At 48.0% G+C, this 27,776-nt stretch overlaps 1 protein-coding gene across 9 annotated transcripts in view; it reads right to left on the bottom strand.

Moving 5' to 3' along the window:
- The window catches only part of ST3GAL3 (ST3 beta-galactoside alpha-2,3-sialyltransferase 3), a 294,731-nt gene that overhangs the window by 145,691 nt on the left and 121,264 nt on the right, over positions 1-27,776 (bottom strand). For 6 of the 9 annotated variants that reach the window (XM_089780380.1, XM_089780378.1, XM_089780381.1 and 3 more), the window contains one exon: positions 1,453-1,545. The exons of the other annotated variants lie outside the window; for them this stretch is intronic. In XM_089780380.1, the coding sequence (XP_089636506.1) occupies positions 1,453-1,545 (93 nt within the window). The remainder of the gene's footprint in view (positions 1-1,452; positions 1,546-27,776) is intronic. 9 annotated transcript variants of the gene reach the window in all.

Here is a 27,776-nt window from a genome sequence, read left to right as displayed (position 1 = left end):
GGGGGGCGTGAAGAAATTCCAGGGGGGGCGTGAGGCGACCAAGCCTCCCTCCCATCAAGTTTTGCTGCCCTGGTCAGTTCCTTTTTTTTGCTCGCCAAGTTTTGTTGCTTTTTTGGGGGCGGGGAGGGCGTGAGGGTTTTTCAAAAATCAAAAGGGGGGCGTGACGCCAAAAAGTTTGGGAAGCCCTGATCTAGACCATCTGCAGTAGGTGGTTTAGCGTCTCCACTGCTTGCGCAGAAAAGCCAACTGTCCCTCGAGCACTTGGGAACGGGGCAGCCGAGATTTCCAAACAGCACGAGCCCCAGCCATACTGTGAAGAACTGGCTGCTCTTGCTGGATCTCATTCCCTCTTTCATAGGGAACAGACCACCTGCCCTTGATCTTCCCTTTGCCTAAGTCTGCTCCCATATGGTCAACCCCAGGTGTTCAAACACCATGAACCAGGCCCTCAGAATCACGAGACTGGCTTTAAAAAGATGAATTCAAATAATGTCCAGGTTCTTTTCTGTGCCTTTCAGTTCTGAGTATCTCTCGTCCGTCCGAGTGACACTTCCGAGCTTTTCCTAGGGAGCAGGCGGCCTGACGTTTTGTAATGAAACTGAGATTCTTCTTCCCTGCATGTGTTCTGTTGTGGGGTGCGCATGCAGCTGGAGTCAGAGAATTCTCGCAGGCAGCGTCTGCTGGGTCACTCGTGGGCCCTGCAGTTTCCTCGTGCTTCCAACCAAAGGATGGAGCAGGCCAGCTGCCTCTCCAGTTCCTTCTGGCTGCTTCATGGCTCAGCTCTGCGTCTCCAGGGTCCAGAGCGCCCCTTCAATTTCTTTGCTCTGTAAATACTGAAAAGTTTGACTTAGCTCCTCTTTCTATGGATCTTCAGAGTCAGTGTTAATGGTTTCGTGGCTTTTGGCACATTTCTAGCTAGACAGAATCCCTACCTAGGTGGAGCTGCATTGTCATTTCAATGGAGTTTCATCTGCTTACCCCAGCAGTGAAATTGGCTTGCCTAACCTACCACTTAAATCGTGGAAGATACAGTACTGTATATCCATGGGTTGAAATCCTGGCCCCACTGAAGTCAATGGCAAAATCCCTATGACTTCCATACCGGGATCCACTGGAACTAGAACAGCAAAACGATACAACAGCCGTCTACAGGACAAGCCTCAAGTAGCATGTTGAGTGTTCCCTAAGACGTCTTCCACTTGGTTCCCTATCAACTTACTGGCATACAATCCAACTACCTAAGTAGATCAGGGTCAAGCATAAGAGGTGGGTACAAGGTATTCCACACACCCAAAGCTACACAGCAAACTTCTTTCTTTACATACAGTGACAGATTACATTGTATTTCCTATACACTCCATCACACGTTCTGGGATTGGCTTGGTCACTTTGTAGGAACCGATCCATGTATCCATGCTGTAAAGTACATACACTGGGGAACTGATCACTTACTTTGGGAAGATGGAAGTCATGAGCGCTGATGCATACCCAGGTTTGCAAACTCCCTCAGAGAAATTTGCATACTTTGATGCTAGTTCTGGAGGCCTGTGGGAAAAAAGGACAAGAGTCAGGACTTTCCAGAGTATGTAAATGCTGAATGTGTTACCTAAATACTGTTATAATTTAAATCGTTTCCCTAACAGCGCTTCTCCAAAACAACTATGAAGAAAACTAACAAACAGGATTTTTGGTTTCTACATTAATATGGAGAGTATCAAACCACCGTGGGGGTCAGAAACACATGAAAATGGACCACTAAATGATCACTATTTCTATTGAGGACTTCAAACTCTTAGGAAGGTGAAGCTCCAGGAAGGAATGAAAGCTGTCCAGATATTTTAGACTTCAGTCTCTCCAAAAGGAAGTGAAAATGACAAGGTAACAAAACGGCTTGTTTCGGACATTTTAATCAAATTACAAAGCAGATTTCCACTAGCCTGCAGTCATCGGCCACTGATCAGGCTTTAAAGGGCACGGATCCTTTGGGCAGCCAGACAGACAGAGCTGCCATTGTTCTATTGGGAAGTTGCCTAAAGCACGGTTCATCACATGATTCAAGAGTAGAGCAGTGACTCAAGACACAGAAGCCTAAAGGGAACAGCATCTCCGAGTGGCGAGAGCTTAGCACTCTGAGAAAGAAGATGCGAGTCTAGTCCACGTTACCACAGACTCACTGGTTCCCTCGGCTACTCCTCTTATTTACCTTTTTTCAAGGCAACCTTTTTCATGGCAAGGGAACACCCATAGAATCACAGAATCCTAGGGGTGGAAGAGACCTCAGGAGTCAACAAGTCCAGACCCCTGCTCAAAGCAGGACCAACCCCAACTCAATCATCCCAGCCAGGGCTTGGTCAAGCCGGGACTTAAACACCCCTAGGGATGGAGAGTCCACCCCCGCCCCAGGGAACCCAGCCCAGGGCTTCACCACCCGCCTAGGGAAATAGTTTTTCCTAATCTCCAACCTAGACCTCCCCCCTGTAACTTGAGCCCGTTGCTCCTTGTTCTGCCTCTGACCCCACTGAGACCAGCCTCTCGCCAGCCTCTTTGGAACCTCCTGTCAGGGAGTTGAAGGCTGCTCTCAAATCCCCCCCTCACTCTTCTCTTCTGCAGACTAAACAGACCCAAGTCCCTCAGCCTCTCCTCATAGGTCATGTGCTCCAGCCCCCTCAGCATTTTGGTCGCCCTCCTCTGGACCCTCTCCAATGCATCCGCATCCTTTCTGTAGTGGGAGGCCCAGAACTGGACACAATACTCCAGATGTGGCCTCATCAAGGCCAAATTAAGGGGAATAATCACTTCTCCAGATCTGCTGGCAATGCTCCTCCTAATGCACCCTCATATGCCATTAGCCTTCTTGGCTACAAGGGCTCCCTGCTGACTCATATCCAGCTTCTCATCCACTACAATCCCCAGGTCCTTTTCTGCAGAACTGCTGCTTAGCCAGTCGGTCCCCAGCCTGTAACAGTACTTGGGATTTTTCCGTCCCAAGGGCAGGACTCTACACTTGTCCTTGTTGAACCTCATGTTTCTTTTGGCCCAATCCTCTAATCTCTCTAAGTCACTCTGGACCCTATGTATATGTGAATTCTAGGGAACAGCTCACTTCTGTTGGTTTAAGAAGAAGAGCTCTTTAAGCAATGTGGCTCACACACATCTAGCAATCGAGCAGAGATAAGGAAGAGTCATTTCAACTTGGGAATTTCCTTCTTTAGAACCTTCCTAGGCTTGTGGTTAAGACACAGGCTGAAGATTCCAGACCTATGGGGTCAATTCTCAGCTCTGCCAGATTTCTCGTGTGGCCTTAGTCAAATTACTTAACTCGTTTGTTCTTCGTCTTCGGGCTTGCCTATTTACGCTATCAACACCTCAGAGTAGGGATTATCCTACCTATGAGTAAGTGCAGGGCTTAGCACACTGGGGTTCCTCTCCTCCTTGGTGCTACTACCACACAAAGGAAAAACAATAAAAGGGGGACAGTAAAAAGTGCCTCAGGAGTTAGCAGCATGAGTCCAACTGAGACATTCGGGGGTTATGTTCTTCACTTCCGTAAGTGATTTTAGCAAATAACGGAGTCAGCAAGCCACGGCTCCAGCCACAGAGGGTGCAGTCCTACGACTAAAGAGGGTCGATCGTGTGGTCAAGGAACGCCAAGCAGTTCACACACACCAAACACTTCGGCACCGCAGTGAGATAAAGCGTCTCTGGAACTCAGGAGGCAGCGTTGTGGGGGAGCGTGCTACGGCAGTCAGCCACACCGTGGCACACTGTAATCCAGTGGCCTCCAACATGCCTATGCCCACATTTAAGGGCAAGGAAATTCCCCAATGCCACGCCTGCTCCACTCCCCCCACACTCACTCACTTTCCTCAGGCTGGGGAGGGGCTAGGAGTGCAGGCTGGAGCCCCCCTCCCTGCCAGAGCGCACAGCACTCACTCCTGCACCCCAGCATTCTGGGGGGAGGAACTGGCTCCGAGCTGAGGGAAGATGGGATGAAGAGTAAGGGCTCTGGGAGGGAGAGGGGCGCAGGCTCAGGGCAGAGGGAGTAGGAGAGCGGGGTGCAGGTGGGGGCCACAAGGCGCTTACCCCAGGCAGCAGTGCAGCGAGGCTCAGGCAGGCTGTCTCTGCTGGCCCCATATCACTGCTGGAAATGGCTGGCTGGCTGAGGGCAGGCACCCCCTCTGTGTGTGGCCCCTGGGGGGAAGGGGATCTCCATATGCTGCAACGCTGCCTGGTGCCTGCAAATGCCACTGCCGCTGGTAGACCAGTTCCCAGTGGACAGAAGCTGCTTGGACAGTGCTGGGGGGGGAGGGGGGAGTATGGAGCCCCCCACCCTCTGGGGCTGCAGAGACATGCCTGCGCTCAGCCAGGCAGCTGGTTCCAAGAGCAGCCTACCAGAGGACTGCGATAGACTGGCAGAGGCTCCAGGATCTACCAGTCGATCACGATGAATGGGCTGGTGACCACTGCCGTGAATGAGGGGAAAGAGGGAAAAATGTCGATGCACTGGCTAACCTAAGTTCCCACTAAACTGCTGGCCACGCAGCAGGCTACCAAGGGCCACGCAAGCATGCAGACCCAAGAACCTGGAGAGCAGAGATTGGGGGAGAGCAGATGGGGGGCCTGCATTCAGGAAGAGGATGTGAAGAGGCTGGGAGAGGCGCTCTCCCCCCAGCCCAGGTACTGCTATGGGGAGAGATGGCTGAGGAAGAGTCTTCTTCTCCCCACTTGTTTCTTGGGGCACCTTGCTCCCCAAATCCCTCATATCCAGCTCCATGCCAGAGCCTGCACCCTCAGCCGGAGCCTTCCCAGCCTGCCCCAGCCCTCAGCTCCCTCCCACACTCTGACCTACTCAGCCCTCTCCCATCGCCTATCAGCTCCATACTGGTGCATATAACACAATTCATTCCATACATGGATTAAAAAAAACAGAGGGAACACTGGGGGCAAACTCTACCACATACGTGACACTAGAACTTTACTGTCTCAACAGTGAAGCACTGATAGGACGGAAAGCCCCTCGGTTTGTGAAGGTTTTCTCCAACGGATCCTGGCAACATAAACTGCATAGCATGGAATTCACCTATGCCAGGAGAAAAAGCAGAATCAACCCTGCCTGGATTTGAACCTGGCACTCCAGAGCCTGGGTATTCCAATCCTCAGGCCCAGACTGCTCATCCACTGCTCCTGGTTTAGTGTGATACTGTATTATCTGCTATCCACACCGGGGTCCGTTGGTGGTGGGAGAGACGTGCAAGGAGATCTATTACAATGAATCAGGGTGTGAAACAAGGGTGAATTTGTCCCCAAGCCTCTAACATATATGCAGGGTTCATGGATGCGGATCAGGAAAAGTTCATGCTTGTGACCAAAAGGAAACAGATGCTTTTGAAGTGTGCTGTGAGCAAAGAGTCGAGGGTGTCTCCGGGGTGGGAAAACAAATGCCAATGTTAGAAATAGTATTGGAGCGTCCCGAGGTGGGCAATCAACAGACACACACACGTGCTTTGGCCAAACGAGGAGTGGAAATGGAAAGAACCCGAATAAAGTGACTAGGGCAGGGATGGTGGACGATCATACGAGTAGGGGTCACCGAGGGGCCAGGTGACTGGATGGGGTGCAGCAGGTGCCTGGAAAGCTATGATGGATTGGGAAGGCTTCTGACAATTCTGTCATGCAGTCGTTTCATGGGGCACGTGCCCCAAGAGGTAAAGATTGGACTTCGTAGTTTTATGGCAGCTGCGAAGACGGCTGAAGAGACCCACTCGAGAGAGACAATCTCTGCCACGTGTCGCATTGTAAAGGGGATGATTGAGCCTCTGGATCAGTGACGGGCAGCCTGCAGCCCATGGCCACGGGCAGCCCACTGGGACTCTGAGTGTGGCCTGCCTGGCATTTTGTTTCCCACGGTCTCTGTGCAGTTGCCAGATTCCACTGGGTCCCGCCCGTGTCGTCTTTTTCCTGCCAGTCTTGCGAAAGCAACATGCACGTAAAGCAAGAGCATGTGACGCGGGCACATTCCAGTTGCACACAAAATTGGCTGAGAGCCCGGCGCATCCAACCCCAGTGCTTCTTATGACAACCTGGCAGCCTACTGAGATGAAGGCGGCCACTAATGCAGCCCTCTCTCCAGCCTAGGTTGCCCATTGCTGCTTTGGGCTCTGCCTTCTGGGAGCTGCTTCTTCTGAAACTCCAGAGGCCTTTGTTAAGCTCTTGTTTCCAAAGGCTGCAGTCTTGAGCGTGCTCTTCCCATTTGGCCACGTCCATGTCTTTGAGATCTTGCTTGCCCACATCCGAGAAAAATCCAAGGCCATTTCCATCACAACTGATTTTTCTTGGTCTGCTATAGCTGTGCAGTGACTACGGGGACATCCTTTTACTTCAGAAATGTGCATTTTCTTTCGTTTAGGTCCATGTCGTAATCAGTTCTTTGATAGCTGAGGATAACGAGGCTGATATGAAGTGAGGTGAATCCACCTTGTGATACGATTCAGCCGGTGCCAGTGGCCAGCTCTGAGATGTTTTTAAGACACTTTGTGCTGGAACAGTAACAAAGTTCTAGCAGATTCTGTTTCCATTCATTTGACCAGTTCCAAGTTGAAAAAGACAGTTGGGGCCCGTGTGTCAGGACCCTCCACTAAGCCCCCTAACAGAAAAGACATATTCGTGTTTTGGAATCTTCCTCGTGGTGCTGTTTAGCTGGTCTTACAGCGAGCCCCTGATGTCAGAAGACAAGGAGAGTGTTGGGGCACACACAAGGTTAACTAGGCTTGCAGGCGTGAACAAGGGTAATGCCACAATTCTCTCTGGTCCATTTGTAGTTGGCTCAATCATCCCCAGAAGTGAGATCTTGGTGGCAAATCCCATTCCATACTCTCGCATCTCTTCTGTGCTTTTCCCGTATCAGGAAACTGAGTTGGCTTTTTCTCTGAGAGCTCCAGCTGATGCTAGCTGTGTTTCATGGAGGAATGAGATCTCCACATTTCAGCTCATCAATCATCATGGGAGTGGTAGGTGCATCAATCAATCAGTTAATCCAGTTGTAAGTTATAAAAAACTCTAAGCACCAAGCACCCATTCAAGCAGACAGATTGTGGCAGGACAAAACCCTATTTTCTGGGGGCTGCTCAGTTTTATGGCAGGCAGCGACTGTTCAGTGATAGATGATGATTTTGTTCACCACTGCCCCTGGCACGCAATTCTATGCCAGTCGAGTAAGAATTCCACGCTCTGTCATGATACTGGTGCTATTCAGGCATGAATACGTGGATGTACCTTTTTATGCCATTATCAATTACACAGGAATTCTATGACTTGATCAATGTCAAATACTGAGCCAGCGAGAGGCAGGAATTGAGCCTCGAGTCTTGCCTAAACCCCTGCACTATCTACTGAAGAACAACGTTGCCCTCACTGTCTCATGCGCAGGCTCTATGAAACTCGCTTCTGGACTACTCCCAACCAGTGCCCAAAGTTGACATGGCATTTAAAGCAACTGGAATGCATCTGTGACTGCTGTGGCAGCGAGTCACCCCGGCATTCAGTCTGAGTAGCTAACGACCCATAACTACTTAAACTGCAGTGACCAACTTGGAAATGATCTCAGAATTCACACAATTATCCCCTTGCCACAAACATGCAGACGTTCTATTCCCTACTCTGCTTCCTTACTGTTGCCTTCATTACCTAATTAAAATGCCATCATCCATACAATTCCTGTAAAGAATAATAGCCTGAAGTGTTCAGCATACTGACTCATGCATGGTGGCCAGAGGGTGCAAGGTAGCAGATGTCTGAGCTGTTAATTAGGAAAGCCACAAAACTGCCCAGGACTGCGGGTGCCTGTGGGGCAAGGCCGTTAACTTTTCTCCGTGATCATAAAGCTTGTGTTCCAGAGTGCCAGAGGCAGAGCAGCGCTCACAGGCCAACGGGAGCGGCTCTCTCAAATCATTCAGCAGCTGCTCAGCGCCTCCTCGCTGCTCACCCATGGACCACGTAAAGAGCCCTTGAAATAGGAACTGTAGATTTTAATCCCATTTGGGGACATTTGATTTGTGTGGTTCATCCAGGTGATGTGTTTAGGCTACACCATCGCTTTCAGGTTTTTAAGCTGCTCAGAGACAGAATTAGAAATACTTAGAAGACACGGGCTGTGTCAGAGAAACAGCCTGGCGTGGGGCTGTAGCACTGCTGTCCCTCACCCCCTTGAGGCCTCCCCCAAAGTGAGCTATGCATCCCATGAGGCAATCCAAGTGAACACAATTTAACTAGAGAAGCGTGCTCTGTGATTTTTCAACAAGATCCAAAATCCTGGCACAGAATTAAAGCCTTTGCCTAAATCAGACTACAGGAGGCCCCCAAGTTGTGACCCCCTACACTTACAACCGTTTTTGTAAGTGCAGAAGGGGCCGGAAACCCCCGACTTACGTGCTTGGCCCGCATTTACGACAGCGCATGGCGCCTACCGTAAATGCGGGTTCGAGTTACGATGTCCCTGACCTGAGACACTTCCTCCGGAACCAATCGCGTCGCAACTCGGGGGCCTCCTGTATAGTCCTTGCTCTGTAAGAAAACCTACATGCTGGGAAGTTGCACAAAAGGGCCAAGGACACACACTTAACTCATCGGTTGAATGCACATACAGCTGTTCGGTTTAAATCGGAGTGCCACCAGTAACCAGAGTGCCACACGTCAAAAGCAGGCACTAACTGCTAGATGCAGGGCAGCGTTACTGGTACCTCCTCGGTAGATGCGACTGGTTGGAGGGGCATGTAGGGTCAGATCCCTTCCCCCTCCCCGCTCCAGCAGAGCCAGAAGGAAAAAGGTGGGGACAGGAGTTTGGTGCACCACAGCATCTGCCTGGGAGACTGGCTGGTTGTGGCAGCAGCAAGCTACCCCAGCCAGGCTCAGCTTCTGGGGACAGCGGCTGAATGAGCCAGAGCGCCTCCCCACTTGTCCCCAGAGGCTGAGCTTGGGCAGGGAGTGGCTGCCCCGCCAGGCTCTCGCAGCCGGCTGCCGCACACAGCAAACCGGCGAGGCAGCGCTCTGCCTTGCAGAGCAACCCTGGGCGGGAGGCAGCCCGCTGTCGCCGGAGCCACTCTCCCAAGCAGCTGCTGTGCTGCACTGGGTGAGCGGCCAAACAGACGCATAGGCTTTAAGGTCAGAAGGGACCATTGTGATCATCTAGTCTGACCCCTGCACAAGGCAGGCCACAGAATCCCACCCGCCCACGCCCGGAATAACCCTCTCACCTAGAGCTCAGATACTGAAGTCCCCAACTGATGGTTTGAAGACCCCAAGCTGCAGAGAATCCTCCAGCAAGGGGGGCTGGCACAATGGGAGGATGGAGACTCCTCCCAGGTACTGTGACCTCAGGAGGGGTGGGGAGTGCGGAGGCCCAGGGCTGGCTGTGGAGAGGAGTCATGTGAGGAGGTCACGTGTCCGTATGGATGCTCTTACCCTTACAGCTGGTTCACTTCTGACCTACGGGGAGAGGCTGAGGGATTTGGGCTCACTGTCTGCAGAAGAGAGGAGTGAGGGGGATTTGAAAGCAGTTTTAACTAACTGAAGGGGAGTTCCAAAGGGGCTGGAGAGAGGCTGTTCTCAGTGGTGACAGATGCAGAACAAGGAGCAATGGGCTCAAGTTGCAAGGGGGGGGAGGGTCTAGGTTGGAGATTAGGGAAAACTATTTCCCTAGGCAGGTGGGGAAGTGCTGAGATGGGTTCCCTAGAGGTGTTTAAGTCCCAGCTTGACACAGCCTTGGCTGGGATGATTGAGTTGAGGTTGGTCGTGCCTTGGGCAGGGGGCTGGACTGGATGACTCCTGAGGTCTCTGCCAGCCCTGGGGTTCCATGATTCTAGGGATATAAGCAACTAGTCGAGTATCCATAAGCATAAGCTTATCAGATGATAGACTTCTCTCAGAGAAAGGCAGGAAGGGGGGAGCAGGAGCCAGTGCTGGGGGGGGCTGGCTTAAAATCCAGTTCCCCCAGCACCGTCTCTGTGGGGGGCAGGGGAGGTAGCGGCCAGAGGGAAACGGCGCGAGCGGGGACTGAAGCAGTCTCCACTTGTGCCGGTTCTGCCACGATTCTGCTTTTGAAATGTACAAGAGCCCCAGCAGGAGTCATGTACATTTCAAAGGCTGAGGCACCACAGAGAATGTGGGGCCAGAGGGGGAGTTCTTGCAGGGCTCTTGCTACAGTTCAAAGACGGAGACACCCTTATCGACTAATCAAATAGCAATGCAAATCCCATTTTTGCGGCTACAGATGCAGATGTGGATACAAACCCTGAAAATCCATGGAGATCCGCTTTATATCCACAGGCGTCTGTATCTGCGGAGGTAGGGAAGTGAGAGGGTGAAAAGATAAGCCCTCTAACAGAATCATTTCTAAAGGGGAACGATAGAAGCACCATTACCTTGCGCTATTAAAATTGGCTTGTCAAAATAATGAGAACTACACAAGAGAGAATGCTCCTACCCTGGCAGATTAGAAGAAATTCGATATGTCTAATTTTTATGAGTCTATGGGGAAAATAAAAAGACAAAAATCAATGTGGAAACATGCAGGGACAGGTCTTTCTAGTTGTTTGGGAGGGTGTTGGGGGGAGGGTAGGAGAAATTGGTAAATGCTGATGGCAAAACACCACATAAAGACAGATGCATTTCAAATCCACCTCACACTCCAGACACAAAGTGAAGAGAAAAGGATTTGTCTCAGCTCTGTTATTAAAGTTCTAAAGGGAAGAAATTTAAACAAACAGCAGTAATCCAATCTGTGTGTATTCCTTATGCAGGCTTCTTCCATTTTTATGGCTCTCTCTGAGTCTGGATCAAATTTCATTTGAATTTGGAGGATGAAAGTGGGAGGGGAGTGGTTCTCCCTTTATTTATGACAAAGATCTCTATTTCTTCACACTTTGTTTCTTATGAGATCAGGTTTGTGATTACATTGAGCATTCAAACATCTTTAACATCTCCCACGTCTTCACTATAAAACAAAATTGCGAGACACCATAAGCCAACTACCCAGTACCAGAGACTGTCTAGCCACTGAGCCCAGAAGATTTGAAGAACATCCCTCACTGTATTTCAATCAGCACCCAAAAGGCTGATGCAAGCTCAAAATATATATACAGCATCTTATTTATTGACAATGGGTGCTATTATAATCAAACGAATCTAGTAGCTTCTTTTTCAAATTAGGGTTTCTGGCAATCCTTGTACACATGTATAATAAATATTTCTCGTTGTATGCTGTATTACCCAGTTGACGACAATGTTGAAGAGGATTCCTGACATGACACACCCCAGAGGGCTCCTGTCTTCAAAACTGAGCTGTGATCAACACGGCATGTGAAGTTGAAATAGAAGCTTTTGATGATGATGATTATTTGGAGAGGGAGCCTACATGCCAGCAGAATGCACCATAGGCTGGCTGGTCCTATGAATGTGATCTAAAGCCTTCTTTAATAAAAGACATGTAGGCAGAGTTGTTCTTGCTATTCTAAGCATTGTTCTATTATGTTTCGTAGGGTGATGATCTGGTCTGCATATCCATGTCATTTCCTAAAACAGGCGTTGCTCTTTTCTGAGAATGCCATCAACTGCCTCGGATACACGAGCAGTATACTTTCAACATTACTTTATAGTGCACAATGTTGGGGAATGAGAAAGTACAATATGTCCGAACTGTCTTCATTCCATACAACTTGATTCCGAAAAACCCTCGTTATCTTTTGGCCCAAAACAATCTCAAACCAAGATCTACTGACCCAGTGCAGCCAAGAGGATATGAGCACCATCATTGCCAGGAGGCACTGGAAATGGATTTGGCCATGTGCTTTGGATGGTAACTGATCCCAGAGTAGCAATAAGACGGACATCTCAAGACAAGTGAGAAGAAGGCCATCTGAAAACAACATGGCAAAGAGGTGTGGAGAGGCTAAGTTGAAAAACCCGGGGCACAGCTAGGAAACCACTGAAAGACTTGCCAGAAACACACGGGAGCGGAGGAATTTTGTTGCTGCCCTAAACAGAGGCGCACACGAGGGAACAAGTTGATGACGATAAATATTTCACTTCTATGTCTTAGAATCATGCTATCATCCTCCTGCACCACTGTGTAGGCACCAATCAGCAACCAGCATTTTATTAACTCAAGTGCTACCGTGTATTCAGACCTCCCATCTAATGCAGTGATACTCCATCCCAATTTTATTGTGAAATTGGCTAGTAACATTAGGCTATGTTTCCACATCACACTTCAACACTCAGTTTTTGGAAATAATCCAAATATTTTTGTTCAATATAATAAATAAATGTTTATGTCAATTAAACTGAATTCGTTAGCATAATATATTTTGCATTTCATTATTGAAAATAAATTACCTTCACAAACACTACATTAAAAAGACCATTATTAAGGTTGCAAAATCAAGCACACCAAAGTTTGATAATGCTTAACAAATGCTGGCTGTGGAACTTTACTTTGACCATCCAGTGCATGTGCATTATGGGACAGTCTTAATCACATGGGGATATACTATTTTTTCCACAGGCCATGCACAGAATGGAGGGTGCAGTTGTTCAATATTTCCTTTTCTCCTTGTAGCCCCTCTCCCTGTTTTCTACTGTTCAACCACTATTTACTACAATGTTACTTAAACCCTGGCCCTGAATACATAATTACAGCTTGAACATCTCTAGTCCACCATCCTCGGAATCTGACAGTGCTGAACCAGAGAATTTGCCGAAGCACGGGAGGTCAATATTGTCTAATAGCATGACCAGTACTGTCACTGCTTTCGGGGCTCTGAGAAGCCACTTAGGGCTAAATGAGAGCTAAATAACACAGAACACAGAGCCAGGACTGGTTGCTATAACAAACTTTACAGGACTGTGGGAAACTTGGCCACACCCATGATAAGTGAACATCCGGCCAAATGAAATCATGCCAGACCACGGATGTTGCTGGACCAGAGAATGCTGGACTAGAAAGGACCTGTACTAATTTCTTAATTGGCTTTTCTACAGAACACATTATTTCAGTATCTGAGTGCTTCACAAATATTAATTCAAGCTTTCAGAACCCCTGAGAGAGGAGTAATATTTTAGTCCCATTTTTGGATTAAGAGCTTAGACAGCATGTTTGTCAGGGTTGTGCATGCACCCAATGACTCCTCAGTTCCAGGTGAGGATATAAAAGGGGAAGCAACTGCCATATTCCCACCATTCCCTCACAGCTCTTAGCCAAAGACTCCAAAAGCAAGGACGTAGGGTATGAATTCCAGCTGCAATACCATACCTCAAAGAACCAAGCTGCTGCTAAATAACTCTTCCTTCTTCCCCTATTACAGTATATTATCTATGATTATGAGTTATATTAGTGATAATATGGTACCCCAATAATATACTAGTTATATTATTGATACTACAGACACTCCGGTCATGGACCAGGACTTCATTGTTCCAGGGGCTGTAAAGACACAGGAAAAAAAAAAGACGGTTCCTGCCTGTTTACACGATCAGAGACAAAGAAGTGCATGGAAAAAACACTAAGACGGCATGGCAGGCAGAGTCATAGTGTTCAAGGCAAAGAAAACTCCAAGGACATATTTGAAGAAGGCTAATAAGGGAGCAGACATCTAGAACGGGTTCCTCCTAAGTGATCTGGAGCAGTAGGGACCAAAGACCTAACAAGTAAGTCCAGCAGGCTGGAATTATGGGCTGATTATAGGCAGGAGCTGGCCTCTCAAAACTGAAGGACAGATGATAGGTAGGGTGGAGACAGGCCACGAGGGGCCTTATGAAGATAAGCAGTTGGTTCTGTTTGATGTGCTAGAGCAGGGGTCTCCAAACTTTTCTGCCCGAGGGCCGCATTAACTATCAAACAGCAGTTCGGGGGCCGACTACACACTTGAGGTCCAAATAAAAAAACAATCAAAACATGGATGTTGTTTTTAATTATTTATTTAATATTATTTTATTCAGTTATTATTTAATAACACATTGATACACTACACATGAACACCTGTATTAGTGTATTAAACTGCTGAGAACTCATTTCCACCTGCGCAATGTGATGAAAATTGTAAGCAACATAATCCTGGCAATATGTTCAGCCTAAGACGCTCACACTTGAAGAGATGTGATCGCTCTCCTATCATGCAGGGAATTAGGTGACAATTTGTAACATAGCCCCATGGAACAAGGGGCATGCATTTTAATGGGAAAAGCTGGTTTGAAAGCAGACACGTTATCACTTGGTAAAGGAAGTTGGAAAGCAGTGCCCAACGCTCCCACAGACTGATACCCGGCAGGGCGGTGCTGCTCTGGGTTGTGGATGAGAGAGACCAGACGTGGAAGGGAGAGGGATGTTTCTTCAGGGCGCACTGCAGGGACCAGGGCAGCGCGCTAGGCACGGCACAGCGTCACCCAGAGGCTGTGCCACAGCAACCAGACCGCCTCCTGCAATGGGCACCAGCTCCTCAGGTATCCCCCCCCCCCCCCCCGCGTGCGAAGTACCCACTTCAGCCCCCTCTCGCGCCAAGAGCCTCATAAACCAGCTACTAGCCCCTTCGCTGATTGGGTGGCATAAAGGAGACTACGTCATAGCCCTGTACCAATCCAAGGTCAAGCTGGGCCACGAGCCAATCGAACGCAGATTTAGGCTCGTGTGCTCAACCAATCGAGAGCCCAGCCCACTAGTGACCTCATGAGAGAGCTAGCCAATAGAATAAGAACGCACTGGCCAATAGGGAGCAATTGTCCACGCCAAGTCCCAACCCCTCTCGCTGTGAGGGACGCGCAGAGCCCGGATGTTCACAAGCAATAAAGCGCAACGGCCACCAACAAGCCAAAAAGGTCTCCACGGGCCGGATGAGAGGCCCGCGGGCCGTAGTTTGGAGACCCCTGTGCTAGAGAATGGCGAGGAAAAGAGAAGTGAAGTGGCCAAAGGGATGGGCTAGGAGAATGACCTTTGCAGCAGAATTCTGGATGAAGGTGAGCAGGACAAGTCTGTTTGGGAAGGCCAGAGAAAAGGATATTCAATAGTTGAAAAGTACAGTAACAACAGCCTGGAACAGGGTTTTAACTGTGTGGTTACGCCGCCTCTTAGCGGTGTCATGAAGAAAGAATCAGCATGAATTAGATACAGCCTGCATGCGAGGACCCACAGACAGATCTCAGTGACCGAGGCCTCCCCGTTTATGAGCCTGAATGACAAGCCCGCAGGTTGTCTGATGATTAAAACAGGAGGTGGTGGAAAGGCTTGGAAAGGGCAACATGAAGAGCTCTGTTTTAGCCATGCAGCGCCAACGGCTAGATAGCCATGTCAGAGAGAGAAGGGAAGGTTACTCACCTTGTGCAGTAACTGCAGTTTGAGATGTGTCCCCGGGAGTGCTCCACTTAGGAGTGTCAGCGCCACTGTGCACACGGACCGGAGATCTTTGCTAGCAGTCCCCCAGCCGCCAGCATGTCACTCAGAACGACAGTTACACACGCGCCGGCAGCTGTTCCCTCCGTTCCTTCTCTACGCTGGACTAGGTTAGCCGAAGGAGAGGGGAGGAGGGTGAGTGTGGAGCACCCACGGGGACGCATCTGGAAGAACTCCAGTTACTGCACAAAGTGACTAACCTTCCTTTCTTCTTCGAGGGTGCTCCACTTAGGTGACTAAACAGTAGTGTTCCTGCTTGGCAGTGGGTGCTCTGTGACGCAGGACCGGATGTTGGAGAGGACCATATGTCCAAATCTACTGTCTGAATCCTGAAAAGTCTGAATTGCATAAAGTTGTGCAAAAGCATTTGTCGAAGCCCATGTTGCTGCTTTGCAAATGACTTCAATGGGAAGACCCCTGAGGAACGCAGTTGTGGTAGATACTGCTCTCGTGGAGTGCACCTGTATAACTGTCGGTGGCTGGCTGTGTTTCTGGGAGCAAGCCAACTGTATGCATGTAGAAATCCATGCATTCGCTGCTTGGTGACAGGTTGACCTCTGGACCTGTCCGTGCAGGACACGAATAGTCTGGGTGTTCTTCGGAAGACTTTTGTGCATTCCAAGTAAAAGGCTAATGCCCTACATCCAGTGTGCAGCGCTGCCTGGTTGCTGTCCTAGTGTGGCTTTGAGAAGAACACAGATACATCTGATGAAGTGGGTCTTTGCCCACGAAAGCTTATGCTCCAACACTTCAGTTAGTCTATAAGGTGCCACAGGACTCCTCACCGCTTTTGCAGATTCAGACTAACACGGCTACCCCTCTGATACTCTCCAGATGGGCTCCCCATCCCAGCAGGGACGTGTCTGTCAAGATAGTGATGGATGATGTCAGATCTGAAGTGGAAGTATTTTACCAACTCTGTTAAAGTTTGTCCACCAATTTAGGGTGGCTTTGACCCGGTCGGGCACATTGAGTGTCTTGTGGAGTGGATTGTGCTTGGGGTCATACACGGAGTATAGCCATGCCTGGAATGGACTCATGTGTAAATGGGCATTCGGGACCACCAATGTGGACACTGCCATGTGTCCTTGTATTTGCAGGCATGTACGTAACTCTGTATGGGTTCAATCAAGTCACGCATTCTCGACCATCTGTGGGTCGGTAGTGCGGCTATGCCCTGAGTGCAGTCCAGCTGTGCTCCTATAAACTCCAGCATCTGGGTAGGAGTGAGGGTGCACTTTTCCAAATTCAGTAGGAGCCCGAGCGTGTCGAAAAACCACTCTTGTTGACTCCAGTGATTGTTCCATGTCGCCATGGTTGGACACCACGATCAAACAATCATCAAGGTATGGAAATATGTTTATTTATTTTCTTCACGGGTATGCAGCTACCACGAACAGAACTTTGGAAAAGACTCTGAGTCCAAAGACAGCCTGAAGAAGAGCACCCTGTACTGATAGTGTAAGTCCTTGATGGTGAACCTGAGGAATCGTCTGTGAGCTGGGTGGATAGATACATGAAAATATGCATCCTTGAGATCGAGGGTAGCTAGCCCTGCTCCTTACTTCAAGGCAGGTATAGTCTTCACCGGCATGACCATCTTGAACCGTTGATACTTGACAAACTGGTTGAGTCTATGTAGGTCCAATAAGGGCCTTCACACACACACCCCTTGACCATTAGAAAGTATCGGGAATAAAATCCCCTTCCTCTGTAGCAGCTGGGTACCCCCCCTCTATAGCACCCAGTTCTAAGAGGTGGTGCACTTCTTCCAGGAGCACCAACTTGTGAGAGGGGTCCCTGAACAGGGAAGGGGAAAGGGGGTGGGCTGGTGGAACTGCTATGAATGATATGCAGTATCTGGTTTGTATTATTTCTAGGATCCATTGGTCTGAGATGATGGTTTTCCATGCAGGGTAGAATGTAGAGTCTGTTTCCAAAGAGCTGTTTGCTTGGTTGTACCTGCCCTGGAGAACCAGGGGCTTTTGTACCCTCAACCCAATCCTCAAATTTGCTGATGCGATGCGGACGCCTGGGTCGATGATTGCTCATTAGACTGTTGAATTTGTCTCATACGCCTTTTGTTCTCATAGGGTCTTTGTTGTTGTGTATACCTTAATGTTCTGAACCTTTGGTTATATTGTTTGTATTGTTTCCTCTTGGCTCCGGGCAGCTGTATCCCTAGTGTGCGAAGTGTCGCCCTGGAGTCCTTCAATGTGTGGAGAGCTCTGTTTGTTGCCTCTGCAAAGAGCTTCTCACACTCAAATGGGAGATCCTTGATGTTCGATTGAACCTTCCTGGGGAACTCTGACGGCTGCAGCCATGACATCCGTCTCAGCACTACTGCAGATATCATCGACCTGGCCGCTGTGTCCGCTGCATCTAAAGCTGCCTGTAGAGCTGTTTGAGAAATCAGTGACCCGTCTCTGATATTTGATTTGAACTGCTCCCTCACATCCTCTGGTACATACTGAATAAAGGACCTGAATAAGTCAACTGAGTTGAGCAAGTATTTTGCTAGTAGAGCCATATAATTTGCAATTCTCAGCTGGAAGGAGGCTGAGGACTAGGCTTCCTTCCTCAGAGTCCATACTTTTTGTCTCTATCATAACTTGGTGTTCAGGGCACTGTTGTTGCTTCCCCCTTTCGTTGGCTGCTTCGACCACTAGTGAATTAGGGGAAGAGGAATTTGACCTTTGTGAGGGCAACGTAATATTCCTTATCTAGTTTTTTCTATATTGGAGGCACCGATGCCGAGGGTTTCCAGATGGACTTAGCTGGATCTATCAAGGCTTTGTTCATCACTATAGCCAGCCTGGTATGTTGAGGTAAGCAGAGTATGCTCGTGAGTTCGCGTTTGTTCTGTGTTACACTGGAGAGTTTTATGGCAAGCATGTCTGCTATCCTCCTAAACAGGCCTTGGAACCTTCTGAAGCCATCCCTTCTGACTGGTGACGCAGGAGACTGTGTTCCTCCATTGTGAAACAGGAAGTATTGGGGGGGGGGGGGGGGAAGAGGAAGCCCGTGTTACCTCCTCCATAGATGGTTGATTTGGTGCCAGTCCGCTCATTTTCAGGTGTCAGCAGACTGTGCCCCAGGGACCCGCGTAGTGTGTTGAAACTGTTGGGTTTGGTAAGGCGCCCAAGGGTCCCAATAGGCTCATTGTGGGTGCATAGGTGGGGGGCATCCACCATGCCATCTGCCGTTTTCTGTATTTGCTGTTGTTGTGGTTCCGCATATAGTGAGACTCTGTGCTGGTCCTTTGACTGTTCCTCCTCCTCATCACTAAATCTGGCAGATGTTTGTGATGCTGGTGTGGAGGAGAACAGGTGACCTCTAGCCTGGGGCGTGCCGTCTGTACCAGACAGTGGTGAGCATGGTACCGATCCTACTGAGAGGTCCGCCTCTGTCGTGATCCTCGGTAGGGGAGTATGCAGAGGCACTGCTACAGAGTTCCTTATAGCGGCCTGCGTCAGTACCGTCGGCGCTTTGAAGTGTGCCAGTACCGAGCATTTGTTCAAGAGCAGCTTTCCACTGCTCTGCAGCTTGCTGGCTCCTCTGCGGTACCATGTTTTCTTCTGGTGCCACGTTGCTGTGTGGAGAGCTTGAAGCGTGGTCAGTGGCTCCGTGCTTCATCTTAGGGTCATGGCTTTTCTTTAAGCTGGATCCCCTGGCCCACTTTTGGGAGCCCTGCCTAGTGACATTCTTATCAGCCTCCTTTGTCTTTTTGTTTGCTAGAGGCTAAGGCTCAGCGGACGACCAGGAGCATTTTGCACTTCGCTCCTGGTCCGTATCCGGCTCTCTAGCACATGCCTGCGAGGGAACGCTCCTCCTGCCCTCCTCCACAAGACGGTTATCTCGGCGGGGGGGGGGGGTGAATGAAGCTATGACTCAGCCATTTTGTGGTCCAAGAACAGTAGTCTTCTTTGTATGTTTCTTGCCTTCTTAGAGAATGGGCTGGTCTTGCCCTAGGCAGTGCAGACACTGTTCACGTCCATCTGCTCCTGCGACTGCTGTTCCGTACTCAGTGCACCTTGTAAAGCCCAGTGGTGCGGCATGACAGGTTTTCCTCTGTTTATGCTGTCTTTTGGGTGAGCAGGACGTGGCAGAGGCGCCTGCTTTTCTATCTGTTGGTATCCTTTTCCCTTTTTTCTTTTCTTTCCTTTGATGCTGTTAGGGAGACTGACTAAGTGCGACCGATGCCAGCAGCAGTTGAGAAGGAACTCAGGGAATGGCCGCCAGCACACGTGTAACTGTCATGCTGAGCGACTGCACAATAGCGCAGCATGTGCTGGCGGCTGGGGGATTGCTACCAAAGATCTCCAGGTCGTGAGCACGGGGCGCTGACACACCTAAGTGGAGCACCCCCAGGAACCCTTGAAGAAGAAAGCAAGGTCTTAGTTTGCACAGGGCACGAGTCCAGGCTAGAGAGGCAGAGTGGAAGACACCATCACAGAGGTGGCATATGAAGTTATATTTATAAATGGGATTACCAGGAGAATGTGCAGAGGTAAAAAAAGAGAAGAGCACCATGAACAAAGCCCTGCAGATAGCCTCACAGAAAGCTTAAAGGGGGAAAGGTGAACAAGAGAACCAAGAAGACATAAGAAAAAAATCTATAATCAAAAGCGGTAAGAATAACACGTCATTTTGAAATATATTAGGAACAAAAGTAATCATGACAATGGATTGATGTCCTACTAGACAGAAACAGCAGAATTATCAGAAATAATACCAAAAAGGCAGAAGTGTACAATAAATATTTCTGTTCTGTATTTGGGAAAATAGAGATGATGTAGTCCTATCACACAATCACAGTCTTCACATTCCACTAGTGTCTCAGAAGATTACTAAACAGCAGTTACTAAAGGTGAATATTTTTAAATCAGCAGTTCCAAATAGCTTGCATCATCAAGTTTTGAATGAGTTGGCAGAGGTGCTCTGAAGAGAGCTTTTCAAAACGACTTGGAATACTTGGGAAGTTCCAGAAGATTGGGGGGAAAAGAAAAAAACTTTGTGCCAATATAAAAACGGCCATACTGGGTCAGACCAAAGGTCCATCTAGCCCAGTAGCCTGTCTGCCGACAGTGGCCAGCACCAGGTGCCCCAGAGAGCCTCAAGCGATTTGTCTCCTGCCATCCTTCTCCAGCCTCTGACAAACAGAGGCCAGGGACACCAATTCTATCCCCTGGCTAATAGCCTTCTATGGACCTAACCTCCAGGAAATTATCTAGCTTCTCTTTATTCTGCCAATATTTAAATAGGGCAAAAGAAGATGACCCGATTATCATATGCCTGCCAATAACTGATTTTAACCTTACAAGACAATGGAGAGGCTAACACAGGACTTGATTAATAAAGAATTAAAGGAGGATAATACACTTAGTGCAAATCAACATGGGTTTGTGGAAAATAGCTGGGTTGAGGTAATACATGTAGACTTCTCTAAGGTATTTTACTTGGGACATAATGACATTATGATTAAAATATTACAAAGATAAAATCTGGCACATCTTAAATGGATTAAAAGATGACTGAAAGATCTCTAAGCATAACTGTAAATGGGGAATTATCGTCAAGAGGGTGTGTTCCCAGCAGGCTCCCCCCCCCCCAGGGATCACTTCTTGGCCTGATGTTATTTAATGTTTTTATGAATAACCTGGAAGCACACACATCATCACAAGAACAGCAATCCCGGGTCAGACAATGATCCACCTAGCCCAGTAGCCTGTCTTCTGACCACAGCCTATGGCAGGTACTTCAGAACAAATCAACAGAAAACATCATTTTAAGTCACACAGTCCCAGCTTCTAGCATTTGCAGATTTAGGGAGACCTGGTACACAGGGCTGCATCCCTGACTCTCTTAGCTATGGTAGTAATAGATGTTTTTAACAGATTTTTTTTAACCATATTCTATTTTTAGCCTTCACAACATCCCCTGGCAATGAGTTCTACAGGCTGACTGAGTTGTATGAAAAAGTGCCTGCTTTTGTGTGCTATCTATTAATTTCATCAGGTGACCTTTAGTCTTTGTTTTACCATAAAGAATAAATAGCATTTCCCTATTCACTTTCTCCACAACAGTCATGATTTTATACACTTCTATCATATCCCCCTTAATCATCACTTTCCTGAATTGAACAGTTCCGGTCTTTTTAATCTTTCCTCACAGAAGCTGTTCCAGTTCCCTTAATCAGTTTTGTTAGAGCTCTATATACTTTCTCTAATTATAACATTCTTTGAGATGGGGTGACCAGAACTGCTCACCGAATTCGAGGTGGGGACACATGATGGATTGGGTCTGTTTTGAGGTAGTTGGTTTCTAGGTATTCGTCTGGCTCTTTCAATTTGCTTTTTTATTTCTCTGGGTGGGCAGTTGAGGTTTATAAATGCTTGGTAGAGATCCTGAAGTTTCTGGTCTCTGTCGGTGGGATTAGAGCAGATGCGGTTGTATTGAAGGGCTTGGCTATAGATGATGGATCGTATGGTGTGTTCTGGATGGGAGCTGAAAGCATGTAGGTAACTGTATGAGTCACTGGGTTTTCTGTAGAGAGTGGTGTCTAATTTTCCATTGCTGATTTGTACTGTGGTGTCCAGGAAATGGATCTTTCGTGTAGAATGGTCCAGGCTGAGATTGATGGTGGGATGTAGGTTGTTAAAATCTCTGTGGAATGTCTCCAGTGTTTCTTGGCCATGCGTCCAGATCATAAAGATGTCATCGATGTAGCATAAATAGAGAAGGGGTAAAAGAGGATGGGAGTTGAGGAAACGTTGTTGTAGGTCAGCCATAAAGATGTTAGCATACTGTGGGGCCATGCGTGTACCCATGGCTGTTCTGCTGATCTGGAGGTATAAGTTGTTCTCAAACTGGAAATAATTGTGGGTGAGAACAAAGTTACAGAGGTCTGCTATCAGATTGGCAGTGGTGTCCTCTGGGATAGTGTTTTAAATTGCTTGTAATCCGTCTTCATGTGGTATGTTGGTGTATAGAGCTTCTACATCCATGGTGGCAAGGATGGTGTTATTGGGGAAGTTATCGATGTTTTGTAGTTTCTTTAGAAGTCAGTAGTGTCTCGGAGATAGCTGGGGGTGTTGGTTGCGTAGGGTTTGAGAAGAGAGTCTACATAGCTGGATAGACCAGTAGTGAGCGTGCTGATACCAGAGATGATGGGACGTCCGGGGTGTCCAGGTTTATGGATCTTGGGAAGCAGATAGAACAATCCTGGTCGGGGGTCAGAAGGTGTTTCTGTGTGGATTTGTTCCCGAGTAGCTGTAGGGAGGCTTTTAAGGAGACAGTGTAGTTTCTTTTGGTATGCCGAGGTGGGATCAGAGGAGAGAGGTTTGTAAAATGTGGTGTTGGAGAGTTGTCTGGTTGCCTCCTGGTTATAGTCGGCCTTATTCATAATGACCACAGCACCCCCTTTGTCAGCTGGTTTGATTATAATGTCCAGGTTGTTTTTGGGACTCTGGATGGCATGGTGTTCAGCGTGGCTGAGATCGTGTGTCGCTTGTTGTCGTTTGCGAATAATGTCAGTCTGTGCGTTGTTGCGGAAGCTTTGTATATAGAAATCCAGATTGGAATTCCGACCATCAGGGGGAGTCCATATAGAATTATTCTTCCTTTGGTGTTGAAAGGGGGGGATCTGGTAGGTCAGATTGATGTTCATTGGTGGTTTGGAAATATTCTCGGAGGCGGCGAAAAAAAGCCTCATGGTCACCACAAAATTGTATCCAACTTGTGGGGGACGAAGGGCAGAAAGAGAGACCCCAGGAACACATATTCCTGCGCATCCAGTAATATAATTGATGCTATCATGTGCCGAAAGTGTCCATCTGCTATGTACATTGGACAAACATCTCAGACACTTCGCCAAAGGATCGGTGCCCACAAAACAGGTATCAGACAGGATCACAAAGAAAAAAACAGTTTCTTGCCATTTCAACCAGAAAGGACATTGTCTCAACGACTTGATTACCTGCATCCTGCTTCAAAGACCTTTTAAAACTTCACTTGAAAGGGAATCCTCTGAACTGTCATTCATGCTTAAATTCAACACTCTACACTCAAATCTGAATAAAGACGCTAATTATCTTACCCATTACAAAGATAGCTTCCCCAATTATCACCTCTAATATCATTAGCTCACAGACATTTACCTCCCCCCCCTTCCTCCCCTTCTGTTCTGAAATTTGATTTGTCCTTTTCATGTGTGTTCATTTTTTTTTTAATTGTATCCTGTGGTATATATGGTTGTGACAATTTTCTTCCACTATTTGATCTGAGGAAGTGGGTCTGGCCCATGAAAGCTCATCATCTAATAAACCATCTTGTTAGTCTTTAAAGTGCTACACAGTCCTGTTTTCTGTTTCAGCTGCACCAGACTCACACGGCTACATTTCTACCACTGTCCTCCTTCAATGGTGTAACTGACCGGGCCGGGTCTGGGCACAGCTGAGGGTGTCCGCTCAGGGCGAATTGCTCAAATCCGGGGCTCCTTACAGCCCTCAGACTGGAGACCTTCCCAAACAGGCCACAAACCAGTCCCAGAGAGCGCTTCAGCTGTCTGCCTGAAGCCTCGCGAGCAAAACCCCACCGCTGGCTTCGGCACCGGAGAAGGAACGGCGGGGTGCGGGGCAGCCAGAGACGGAAGGCAGAGTCTCGGTCCTCCGCCTTGCCGGGCGCCCCCCGCAGGGGGCGGGCACGGTACCGGGATCGGTACCCCCCTCTGGTTCCCGGGTGGGAAGGCTCGGAAATCCCCGCGTCCATAGGCAAGAGGCACGCAAGTGGGTCGCATCCGCCCCGCGACCCGGTTCGGGTCGTGTCACGCGCTTTGGATCGTTCCCCAGAGGCTCGTGTCCGCAGGCTCGGGTCCGAAAACCCTGTCCTCACAATCCCCCAGCAATATCCGTGCCCCAGATGGCCCCGGGCCTCATACAAAGGTGAGGGGTCTTAGAACCCAATCCCACCTACCCCGAACAAGTTCAGCCCGGTTCCAAGAAACCAGCCACAGATCCCAGGTCAATTTACCCTCTGGACCTTACCCACAAATCACGCTGGGCCAGTCCTTTAGAATCTACCATCTAAAGGTTTATTACTACACGAAAGAAAAGCAGGAGAGTGATGTTGCTAAAGTATCATACATTACATGCATCGAATCTCCCAGTTCTCGATGCAGGCTCTAACAGAGAAGATATAGCTGCTGGCTTAAAAGTCCTTGTTGCACATCCTAGGTCAGGATGTGTCCACAGTTCTTCCCGGCTCTTCGATCCCTGCACTGCTGCCTCTGGGATGAAGTGCTGAGCTGAGTACCAAGATGGAGTCAGCCACATGGCATCTTTATACATCCTTCCTGGTCTCTTCTTGGCTGCAGCAGGTCAACGGCCTATCCCTGTGTTCCCTGCTGGTAGCCCTTAGGTGTCAGGCCTCATTCTTGAGGTGTATCCTTGGCCCATCGAGTGCCATTGTCCCACAGGGTCTCGCTGATTAGCACGTCCATAGGCCGGGCTCTGCCCAATGCTCAACCACATGCAGAGAAATATTCAGTATCCATACAAAGTACATGCTTATAACTTCACACACAGGCATTATACAATCACATGAACAGCGTACATAGGATTAGCAGACAATGAGCTTCTATTCAACACCCCACATGGCCCTTTTTATACCATTTTTGGGGCCAACGCCCCTCATGGGTGCAGCAGTGATCTGGCTGCTTCCCTCAAATTCAGTAACGTGACAAAAGGTAACATAGTTTAGATCCCCCCTTGTTTTGCATGTATACGTGGAATTATGTTGTCCAATATGCATTACTTTGCATTCATCAATATTAAATTTCACATGCCATTTTGTTGCCCAGCCATCCAGTTCTGTCAGCTTTCTCTAACTCTTTGCAGTTTGCTCTGGACTTAATTATCTTGAGTAATTTTTTAGAGACCTCACATTTTGCCACCTCTCTTTTCATCCCTTTTCCAGATCATATATGAATATGATGAACAGCACAGGTTCCAGTACAGATCCTTGAGGTCCTTTCCATTGTAAAAACTGACTTAATTCCTTTGTTTTTATGTTTTAACTAGTTCCTGGCCCATGAGAAGACCTTACCTCTTACCCTAGGCCTGCATAATTTGTTTTAGAGACTTTGATGAGGGAGTTTCCAAAGGTTTTCAGAAAGACCAAATGCACCATATCCACTCGGTCACCTTTGCCCACATGACTGCTGATACCCTCAAAGAATTCCAATAGAACAGTGAGGCACGATTTCCCTTTATACATGCCGGGTTGACTCTCCCCCCCCCCCAACATATTGAGTCCATCTAGCTGGCCGATGATACCGTTCCTTACTATATTTTCAACCAGTCTGCTTGATACTGAAGTTAGGTGTCTGTAAAAGGCAAGATCGCTTCTGAAACCCTTTTAAAAACCAGCGTTACATTAGCTACTCTCCAGTCATCTGGTAGAAAGCCAGATTTAAGCAACAGGTTACAGTCATTCTGCAACTTCACCTCTGAGTTGTTTCACAGTTCTTGGGTGAATACAGATGATTTATCAATTCCAGAACTAATCAAACTTACCCAAACATTAGGGGCATAATAAATAATGAAGTGCACAGGTCACCAAGAGAGCCTTGGAAAGAAGTTGTTTATGGCCTATGCTCCCATAGGAACTAAGGGCAAAGAAGAAGACGGGTCACCAACGCAGAGTGATCCAGACTGCTTGCTAAGCTGGGCACAAGCAAGCAATATGAGTTCCCATGGACACACAGCCATCTAGGAACAAAGCACACAGGCCACATTTGCACAATGGGTACTCTGTCCTGGGAAGCAGTGGTTCTGAAAATGAGCTGGGAATCCTGGGGGATAATCAGCAGAAGAGGAGCTCCCAGTGTGATGCTGTGGCCAGCAGAGCTAATGTGATCCCCAGATGCAAAGAAAGAGGCACCTCCAGTAGGAGCAGCAAGTATTTTACCTCTATATTTGGCACTGTTGAAATCACTGCTAGAATACTGTATCCGGTTCTGACGTGCAGGGTGTTGATAAATTGGAGAGGGTTCGGAGAAGAGCCATGAGAATGAGTAAAGGATTAGAAATATGCCTTATCATGATTGATTCAGAGAACTCATTCTATTTAAAGTTTAAGGAAAAAGTTAAAGGGTGACCTGATTATAGTCTGCGAATACCTATATAGGGCACACACATTTAATAATTGGCTTCTCGAGCTAGCAGAGAAAGGTCCAACACGATCCAATGGCTGAAAGTCGGAACTAGACAAATTCAGATTCTTAAGATCAGAAGGACTTTTAAGAGCCCAGTTTGTTTCATGAGCAATGCACCGTTTTTGGTTTGATTCTGAGATCCTAATTTTTGTAATTGCACATACGGTTGGTAGGAACAAATGTAAACCAACAACTCACTGACATTTAAAAGACCCTTCTTTGAGAATCCATGCGGGTATAACTAATTCAGAACCTGTGTGCTGTTTGCAAATATGTCCACTTGCCTCTTACCCCCTTCTCTCTTGCCACTTGTTGGTCATTAACAAACTCCACCTTTAAAATAACGAGTTCACTTAATACTGAACTAATACGGTTCAGATGAGAAGGAATCTTTCCCTCCTACATACACATTACAAAGCTTTCCTCCCAGCTGAGGAGGATTCCATCGGATGCATGATTTTTCTTCACTAATGACAGGAGGTTTGGCCCGACACACTGTGCAAAAAGAACGATTTTCCAGATGTCCCTTTAACAGACAAACAGCACAGGATTATAAAGACCTGCATTCCACATCCAAGTGACATTCTCCCTGCCAGGCTTGCCTTGCTAAACACTTCAGGGAGGTATGCGTCAGAAATGAGACTTCAAAAGAAAACAGAATTCAAAACAATTCCAGATATTCCTGCAAAGGGGGAGAAACAAATCTGGTTTCCGTGCAACTCCCATAAATACAGGAGAATCCCAAAAGCAAAAGAATTGTTATATAGCTGTAATTATAACACGGAAATCGATCTGAATAACCTGGAGTCAGCAACTGCAGTGTAAAAGAGGCAGAAATAGCACCAGGGGTAAAATTAAACTGCCAAATGTGAAATCCCACCCTGTATTTATACCAGCTAAATCACTTCCTGTGTATAATTTGGTTTATGCTGTGATCCCAGGCAGTTACGCCCTACTGCAGGGCTACCTTCACAAGGGAAGTTAGTCCTTCGTTAACGATCTTCAATGTCACCAACTAGTGACCCAAGACAGACAGGGAGCAACTAAAAGACTAGGAGAAGAAGAAGAAACTGAGTCCTGTTGCCCCAGCTGGTACAGCAGGTCACACGGGGTTCTTCCAAGCTGTCA

The sequence above is a fragment of the Pelodiscus sinensis genome, chromosome 9, assembly GCF_052426305.1.
Source record: "Pelodiscus sinensis isolate ZL-2025 chromosome 9, ASM5242630v1, whole genome shotgun sequence".
Classification (NCBI taxonomy): domain Eukaryota; kingdom Metazoa; phylum Chordata; order Testudines; family Trionychidae; genus Pelodiscus; species Pelodiscus sinensis.
Note: the sequence above shows the minus strand (reverse complement) of the source record. Positions and strands in the feature narration are given on the sequence as shown.